The sequence below is a fragment of the Bufo gargarizans genome, chromosome 2, assembly GCF_014858855.1.
Source record: "Bufo gargarizans isolate SCDJY-AF-19 chromosome 2, ASM1485885v1, whole genome shotgun sequence".
Lineage (NCBI taxonomy): Eukaryota > Metazoa > Chordata > Amphibia > Anura > Bufonidae > Bufo > Bufo gargarizans.
In genome coordinates, this window is record NC_058081.1 from 283,895,126 (window position 1) to 283,904,729 (window position 9,604).

At 44.6% G+C, this 9,604-nt stretch overlaps 2 protein-coding genes across 2 annotated transcripts; one reads left to right on the forward strand and one right to left on the reverse strand.

Annotated features, from left to right (window-relative positions):
• Window positions 1-370: 370 nt before the first annotated feature.
• DNAJB9 (DnaJ heat shock protein family (Hsp40) member B9) lies at window positions 371-6,129 on the reverse strand. Its single transcript, XM_044277036.1, has 3 exons — window positions 6,016-6,129; window positions 2,913-3,140; window positions 371-876 (listed from the first exon to the last, which is right to left on the reverse strand). Exons 2-3 carry the CDS (start codon window positions 3,127-3,129, stop codon window positions 425-427), a joined length of 669 nt encoding a protein of 222 aa, XP_044132971.1. The 5' UTR covers window positions 3,130-3,140; window positions 6,016-6,129; the 3' UTR covers window positions 371-424.
• Window positions 6,130-6,231: 102 nt separating this feature from the next.
• Window positions 6,232-9,390, forward strand: THAP5 (THAP domain containing 5). The gene is made up of 2 exons (XM_044277037.1): window positions 6,232-6,637; window positions 8,713-9,390. The coding sequence occupies exon 2, from the start codon at window positions 8,743-8,745 to the stop codon at window positions 9,370-9,372; it is 630 nt and encodes a 209-aa protein (XP_044132972.1). The 5' UTR covers window positions 6,232-6,637; window positions 8,713-8,742; the 3' UTR covers window positions 9,373-9,390.
• Window positions 9,391-9,604: the final 214 nt, after the last annotated feature.

Sequence of the window (9,604 nt, forward strand, 5' to 3'; positions counted from 1 at the left end):
AGTAGGACAAAGTGCAAGGATTAGGAGGGAAGGGAAAGCATTGCTTTTGATCAGTGTAAACCAGTTTGAAAGCCAAAACTAGGATGCTGTAGCCCAGATTATGCCGTGTATAATCATGGCCAAGGAAACTGAGTGCATGCAATGCATAGTGCGAGGTTACCGTTCTAACGGCAGAGTAAGGTTAGACACAGGGTTAGCAGTTTCACACACAACCTAGAATAAGTTAATGGTAGGACAATGGATTTCAATAGCACCCATTACACAAGATCACACAATGGTCTAGGAGCCACTATGCATGCGACAGGGCTTGTCCCACCATTTGCTGAACGTTCTGTCTAGCTGCTCTTTGTGCTCTTTTTAGATTCTAGGAGGAAAGGTTTCGTTAGTACAGTTCACTGGCTCTCAGCTTTCGTAGGTCAGGCTGTCACTGTCCGGAACAATCTGTATAGGTGGTAACCATGTTCCCTCGCCTCTGAGTGACAGTTCTACAGTGCTTGCTCGATCCATGGAATCTGCTGTCTCTTCCAACGTTGTGCCTTTGCGCATTGCCAAAACTACCAAATGTAAACATCTTTTCCATATCTTCAAACATGTCATTAAATAAACTTCCCCCAAAACCAAAGTCATCAAAATGGCGCCTTTGCCTATGAGAAGGGTCTTGTTGGCTCCTAAAGTGTGTATTGTCAAAGTGCCTCTTTGATCTAGAATTTTGGCTCTCCCCAAAAAAGTCAAAATCTTTGAATAGATCATCAAAGTTAAAATTGAAATGCTGGTGGAAATGTTTTTCGGAGCCTGGTCTTCCTCCAGTGGTGAAAGAATCATGGCCAGATAGATCATATTCCTTCCGTTTATTGTCATCAGATAGGATCTCATAAGCTGTAATGAAAAGGAATGCACAGCACATTAAAACTAGTTTAGAAAAGGCACAATATAACAACCCCTTGGAACCCCAGGAGCGCGTTTCATTCTCATGTCCACACTTTCCAAGAGCCATAACTATTTTTCTGTTACTAAAGCTGTAGGTGGGATTCTTTGTTTCGTTTTATTTTTGATGGGAGAGTTCAACCTTTTAGTGGTGCCATTTAACTCTTAGGACAGGGCGATTTTCCATTTTCAACTCAATGCACGTCCAGATTCTGACCTCCATAACTTTTTCATATTTCCATTCACAGAGCCGTTTGAGAGCTCATTGTCTGTGGGGTGATCAGTAGTTTCTTAATACCAGCGTGCATGACACTTAGGGCGCCACAGGAACCATCGTTGTAGTAGCCTCAGAACCTTCAGAGGGACTGAGGCTACCACAGCAAATTAACTGTTTTTTGGTCACCATGCGACCACCCAGGGAAAGCAGCCTTTACTACCTTATGTATTGCAGAAACACAAAACTACATTGATCGGCTTTTTAGTTTTATCCCTTTCAAATAAATAGGACAAAGCTACAATAACCCAACACAAAAAAATAAAGTTAGTGTAGTATGGACCAGCGTAAATAGTTATCAAATAAACATTTTAAAGTTAACCACCTTTCCCAATTTTACATAAAATATATTAATAAAAACAGGTATTGCCGCATTTGAAAAGTTGTGAAGTATTAAAATATTAATCCCTGTGCAATGAACACAGTTACAAAAAAAAAAAAAAATCTCCAGTTGGTTGTCTTTATTATTCTTTTGTTCTACAGCCTGCTGTGCTTCCCATGCACAGTGATGAATGGAAGGGACTGGTCTGACTGTGGTCGTGTCAGCTTTCTGTAATAAAGCATGCAACTCTGCCAAATATGTGCCATAATAAGCACTAGTACATGGTGGAAAAGCCAGCATAGAGGGGAGACTGCCATGTACTGCAAGCTACAGTACAGAAGGCTGGTAGAGGTTGGGATGAAAGTTTAAAGTGAGGAGAAAAACACTTTATTCACCCCTGTGGTCGCAACTAGAGATGAGCGAACTTGTGTTTCAAGTTTGGCGTACAAGGTTCAGGTTATGTAAGAATTCAGTTATGGATTCTGCTACCACGGACCATAACTAAGGGTCCATTCACACATCCGCATTAGGGGTACGTATCCACAGCCAATAGGACATTTCTAACATAGTGCCGGCCATATGCAGTCCGCAAAACGCGGAATGCACATGGCCGATGTCAGTGTTTTGCGGATACGCAATTTGCAGACACCAAAACAGTTGTGGACGTGTGAATGGACCCTTATGGTCTATGGTAGCAGAACGCATGAGAGGAAGAATCTGATTGGATGCTATGGGCAACTGTGCCAGTTTTCCTTTGCACTAGTTTTGATAAAAATCCCCCACTGTGTAGTTGTGTGTACATAGCATTGAGTGTTGTCACACTGTACTAATCTGATTGGGACTAGTGACCGCTCACTGTGCGGACTGCACACAATACTGTGTTTAGAAGAGAGTGCTTGTAGTGGGAGCTGTCAGTAATCAGATCTATATCCTGTGAACAACACCATGGTTTGGACTGTAGAACGCTGCACTGACGTTAGCAGGAATATCCACTGTCTACAAATAGACTTTCTACAGAATGGAAAGAGAAATAGATCTGCCAATTACAGGCTGTAGCAAAATGTAAGACTCACCATATTGTGGATTGGAATGAAATCTTACAAGTTCCAGCAGCCTATATGTAAGTGGCTGCTAGCTGTGCTATGTGGGGGCGGGGCAGAAGAGCTTGTGCTGGTGCATGTGAAATCCAGAGGAACGCCCACAGAGCCCGATGAGACATCCGAATAGCGAGTGACTCTAAGAAGAGCATTTCTGAGAGCATGTGAAGCAAAGGTGATACCAGTAAACAAACAGTGCAATTTTATTATGTGCTGCGTTACGGTAAGATATGGGGTTATTGATTTTTAGTGCACAAAGGGTGTCCATAGCCTTTAAGGGGATAAATGCCCTTACCTTCAGCTATTTCTCTGAACTTGGCTTCAGCATCAGGACTTTTATTTTTATCCGGATGATATTTCATGGCAAGCTTGTGGAAAGCTTTTTTGATCTGTCGCTCTGAGGCATTTTTCGGAACCCCCAAGATGTCATAATATGTCTTGGCTGCTAATATGACTTCAGATATTAATAATATACAGACAGCAAATGTGAGCACAGACTGAGCAGAAGCCATCGCCGAGGTCCCTGTAAGAAACACAAGCAACTTGTTATGGGATGTCAGAAGGATTGCATCAGATCTGCTGCAAGCCCACAGGCAATACAAGGTCTTATGGAGAAGACAGTCATTGCTAAGAGCGTTAGCAAACGGGTTCTTAAATTATATTCACAGCAATTTGTCTACCTGCTTGTGGCTGATGCAAGGACATCAAAGGAGTAACATGACGCCACTAAAGTACATAAAATAACAGGCAGACAGTAAGGCTACATTCACATAGCCATTTTTTATTAATATTTTTGACCGTTTACACAGCCATACGGGGCCGGTTTCAGCAGGACTGCGCCCATCTCACAGCCATTTAAAAACACTCACTGTAAAAAGTAATAAAAACAAACATTACAAAACTGTTCATCCACTAGCACGGGCAGGGACACTCCTTACTAGAGGCAGCAGGACATGATGCACTCAGCGGTAACGCCACTATGATGGGGGTAGGGATGATCGAATCTACTTCCGATGAAACATCCAAAGTCAATTCGGATAATACTTTGAATACTGTACGGAGTGAGCTCTCCATACAGTATTAGAATGTACTGGCTCTGAGGAGCCGACATTATTACTTCTTGAAGTCTTGCATAATAACGTCAGAAATTAATTTCTACTGTTAAAAACCTTTAACTGAACTGTTTCGGTTCCAAGTTAATTTGCTCATCCCTAGCTGGGAGCGTCAGATCCTGGTGCCTCCAGTGAAAAGAGTCTCTGCGCCGCCAAGTGGACCAGGCAGGTTTTGTTTGTTTTAATTTGTTGGCACATTTAGACAATAGAGGTGTGAGGGGCATTACTGGACGTCATTATGCCCACTATGAGGGCATGTATACAGGGGGCTAAAGAGAGATATATATATATATATATATATATATATATATATATATATATATATATATATATATATATATATATATATATATATATATATATATATACACACACACACACACATACACATACACACAGCTTTGCAGAGGTCAAGATTAAAAGTTTTTTTTTAACATTATAAAAAGGTGTCACGCGACAATAACTGTGTATGATGTCACAAAAAAAAATTCAAGGTGGCTTTTTCCACAACTGTTGCGTCGCAGTCACAGCACCCTACACTACCATTATAAAACCTGCCGTGCAACACGTTACAGTGTAGTTGTGCCCTATGTGTTGCACGACACATGTCATTGTGTAGACCAAGCCTAATTGACGCAGATTTCAAATCTGCATGGAAAAAATCTGCAGCCTACGAAGAGCAAGACAGACTCCCATTTCAGCCCAGTATACACATGAAATGACGGGTATGCCCCTTTTGGACTGAATCAACATAGTAAACGGATAATCTGGTTGTGACGAGCTATGTCCACAGGATAGGGGTAGCTACTGGATCGTGGGGGTCCTACCCCCGAGTACCAGAGTACAGCGGGCATAACTTGGCACAAGTGTAACACGACAAGTGCTATAGCCCTACAGAGTCAACACTATCCCTCATGGCACAACCATTTCAATCCCATTGAGACAGCCACATGCAAGTGAGCGCCATTCTAAACAGGGGCATTCAAATTTACCTAAACGTGATTAAGACTTATTCTGAATGTGATAAGAAGTTTTCGTACTATACCTTAAAAACCATTTACGGTTTTCTTATGAAATGGGCACCCGCCATTCAGGAGTCTAGAGTGTTTTGGACGCGGTCCACGCAATGTGCCATGCAGAGCCCCTAGCGAGCTGAGATGGTGCTCACTGCTGTCCCAGCAGAATCCATCTACTAGTACGCATCAGCGGTGTACAGAGTCCAAAGCGCTATAGAGACCTGATCTCCTGGTGCAGATTTCACAGGAGCAGAAATATTTTAAAAAGGTATAGTAGAAAAAAAATAAAATTCAAAGTGTCTTATCACATTCAGAATAAGTTTTAATAAAAGGTCAGCTGAAAGCGTCAGTACACTAAATACACCAATAAAGGGTTAGTTTTGAGGACACCACATGCTTTAGGCTAGAAACGACCGCTAACACTGCACCCAACGTCCACCAGAATTTCTGGGCAGTACAGCATGAAGGAAACTTACTGACCCCAGATAAACGGGCACCAAGCTCAAACTTCCTTCTACCCAAAGTGTCTAAAGGGGCATCACACACACACCTCTATATTTCTCTTACCCCTACAACAATAAAATGAAACGATGAAAAGCTGTGGGACACCACCCATTAGAGCGACACCTTCCCAAAGGCACTGAAATCATCCGCTAAAGTTCACAGCTTGTCAGAGATGACCAGCATCCGACCACAGGCTTCACTATGAACAGGGCTAACGGCTGCAGGCATATAAGGGCATGTTCACACCATCATCACCCATCATCCACTCGGTATGAAGGACAGCACATCCTTCCCACTAATAAGTCAGACGTCTTCATGAGTATTTAGCTATATATATATAAAAATAAATACACTGCATGGGTCTCATTTTTGAAAAAACACTTCAGTCCTCTGACAACTATGTACCTGCGTCAGATGGGCTGAGGACTGCTGTCACCTCCCTTCCCCCACAGGCTTCAGTAGGTTGACATGTAAGGTCACCAGCAGAGGAGACCCATGAGGGAGACTAATAGAACCGTTATAAGGAAACTAAAGCCAAACCGTCCTGAGCCAACCACTAACGACAGGGGGCGCTCTAACAACCTATGCTGCCAGTCATCAGCCCCTCTGAACGAGAACAGTGAGCACTACTACCCCTATCATCCTCTGGCCATACCGGCACAGCATTAACTAGAAGCCCATGCCCCACCACTGACGGTTCTCCGTGCAGGGCCACACATGGCGAGCACTCCTCACCCACTGCCCCTCCACACGTGCAGCCACTTACCAGCCTTCCGCCGATAACCAGCAGCCAGCAGCTCTGACTTATCTGTACTGCCACTGGCGCCCCGCCTCCTCCGCTGCCAGCCGCTCTGCTACACGACACGCTTTACCATTGGCCCACAACCCTCACGTGATTTTAGACGCACGTGGAATGCTGTTGTTTTACAGAAAATGTGGACGTCACTTCCGCTGTAAAGTGCACTGGCTGCTTCGCTGCGTCATTAGCGCGGGAATAAGGGATGGGCGGAGCTGTTCTGTGCCGTGGGGCAGCATTTTTTGTATAGTGACTTCAGTACAGAGGTTACCTGTCTGTGTGTCCGCTCGGCCACTGGTTTATCAATGAGCGTCGGGGAAGGTGTTAATAATAGGAGTTTATGGCTCCGTCATATACCACAGCTCTGCCCTCATCAAAAATGGCGGCTCGGCGCTCCGCTCATGCTGACGGCTTGCGCCAGGTGAGCGCTGGCATTTCGGATGCGGAAGAGCAGGCGCACTGCCCTGTGGTTATTTACACCCCCACAGTCCTCGTGTAGCGTGCATGACCCTGCTGCGCCCCGGACACCTCCGAGCCTAGGCCGATACCTGGAGTTATTGGAAGTGGAGAGCGGGAGTGGTAGTTTACGAAGGTGTGTATGGATGCGAGGCTTCGCTTTTATTACTCTAGTTGATCTGTGACGATGATCCTGTGATTGTGGTGGTGATCCTACGTGTCCCCTGCCACCAGGAGAGGAGCAGTCCGTGTGATTCCTATACAATCCGCAGCATTACGGCTGCAGACATCATCATAGTGTGAACAGGAGATTCGTTACTGTGGCAAGGGGGGCTCCACCATGACCATATTCAGCAGTGATGTCAGGGCGCAGGGGCGGGGTTCTGGGTGATGTCGGGGCGCAGGGGCGGGGTGCTGGGTGATGTCAGGGCGCAGGGATGGGGTGCTGGGTGATGTCGGGGCGCAGGGGTGGGGTGCTGGGTGATGTCAGGGCGCAGGGATGGGCTGCTGGGTGATGTCGGGGTGCTGGGTGATGTCGGGGCGCAGGGTGATGTTTGATCTTGGCCTTACTGCAAAATCATAACCGCAAGCCATCAATTAGTGCATTATGCTATAATTCCATATGGTCTTGTTACCCATAGCAATCAATCACTGCGCAGCTTTTATTTCAGTGACTGAAAGCTGAGCTCTAATTGGTTGCTTAAGTTTTTTTAGTTCTTTTTGGTCTTCCATCAGGGAGACTGCGTAGACTGATTCTGCAGTCATATTCTCTTCTGTCTTACTCCTACTTACCTACTAAGCATACATAGTAGGGGCACAGATGGAAAGGCAGTACGACTGCGGAGTTGGACTACAAGTAGCATGGTGCACAACAAACAAAAAAAACATCTCATCGCTCCGCCTTGTGTATCAGCCTCCCAGCACCAATCCACTTCGAGTTTCCAGGGGTTGTCACTTCAGCAAGTGGCATTCATCATGTAGTTATTACAAGGAGACAATATGGACACTCAAAATACATAGACAACCCGTTTAGATCCAGTGAGTTTGGAAATATGTACATTATTCAAGGCAGATTAAAATGTCCTCCAGGAAAAAGCAAAACTGCTCCACGATTACGTGTCTCTACTGCCTAAATGCATGCTATGAGTTACCGCCAGTATGCAGTAGAAATGCGTAAGCCTGGAGCTGTTACACTGTACAAGGAACGTACAAGTGGTATGCCCTAACAGGTCCCTGTGCAATCTAGGGAGTGGTCACCAATCAGAAAGTAATGGCACATCCTAGTTATACGCGGTCACCGTTTGTGATGGGAATGACCCTTTAAGAGAGCCCCCCGTCACTATGCCCTGACAGGCTGTTGTGCCAGAAGGAAGGTTAAAGGGGGTCATCCAACAAAAAGTATGTCCGCTTTCCAAAGGGTAGGTGATACGTATGGTGTCACGATGAGTCAGACTGTTGGATCCCCACAGTCCCCAGAATGGAGTGTCTTCTAGTCCACTAACTGATTGGAGCAGTAGTGTTGGATGGAGTGGTTGACCGCCATGTCCACTAGCTCCTGTTCAGATGGAAGACCCAGGGACACGCCATTCTCCGAATTGCAGGGAGTTCCGGCAGTCGGACTCCCCGCAATCTGATGCTTATTGCCTACTCTGTGTAAACTTCCGACCAAATAAAATCTGAAATAACTTGAGTCCTTATCTACTATATTTCCATAGTTTTTATCTTGTGTAACCTAGGAAATGTATGCCAGCATGAAAAATATGTAGTATGAATGTTTTCATGCTAAGGGGAACATTTACCAAATCTGCTATACCAATTGTGGCCTAAAAATGCCTCAAGCGATGTTGCACGTTTTGTGACTTTTGTTGTTCTAATGCCACTTTCAGAGGTTGGGTGAGAAGTTGGTCAGGTTTTGCCAGCAGATCACTTTTAAGTCACATAAAAAGCTTAACCTTTTAAAATGTCACAAGCCAGGTAACCCCCCCAGGCGTACTTTCTCTGAAAATAGGTGCAACAACATAGACTTGCGATGAATTTATAAAAACCATGCAACCATTCATAATTTGGCACAAGTTAGCATAGCAGCTCCAATCTTAAACCTGTAAGTGTGCATATATTAATGGTAGATGCCCTCAACCCACCAAAACCCTAGTGGTTCTTGAGCGTGACAATATGCCCTTATCACTATAATGTATGACATTACCATTTCAGGGAGCAGAGCATCATTCCGTGGGCCATGAAATGCCAAGCTGCCAGACAATGACTTACGAGTTGCATCATGCCTCCCTGGGAAATATACTTAACACCTCATCGGTCTCCAAGATGTCTTTTGAGGCTCCATTAGTAGGGACAGGTGACATTGTTTCAGAAAATCTACATAGATTTCATGCAGATAACTTCAGCAACAAACCACAAACCTCTGACAAATCGATAGTGTTCACCGCAGTTACACAAGCCATAGAGCAACTGGGCTCGGCTGAAGAATCCATCATAACCATCATTGTCCCAGAAGACCTTTCAGGAAAACAAGCTTTTCTGACGAATCAGCCCATCCTACAGGATCATCAGTTCACTGAAGAGGAAAATCTGGAGGTGGAACACGGTTATGAATCAGACGGGGCTGAGGAGAGTTCAGAAATGGAGCATTCCTACTGCAGGCTTGATTTGGATCGGAACCAGCTCTGGGAAACCATTGCGAAACTCCAGTCCAAAGTCGCGCTGCTAGAAGTGCAGGAAAATGTCACTCTTGCCCGTCTAAGATCGTTGGAAGCGCTTTTTGGACAATTAAAGCAAGAAAACTTGTTATCGGATGAAAAGTTAAAAATCATTGATAATTGTCAGAACAGCTTTGATTTTGCAATTGTACAATAAACTTGTTTCTGAATGTCATTGCTGTGTATGAATATGGTAATGGATGATGCATGTGTCTCGTTCACTGTACAGGCAGATGGCAACATCATCTTGAAACAGAATTCCCAATAGTTTCTCACTATGGCCTCATTCAGGTGCGTGTATATCCACTCAGCTGTAGGGGTGTGCTGGATTCAGAGTAAGGCTATGATTAAACTGTGAGAAAAAAATCGATGTACAGTATTTTTCACTC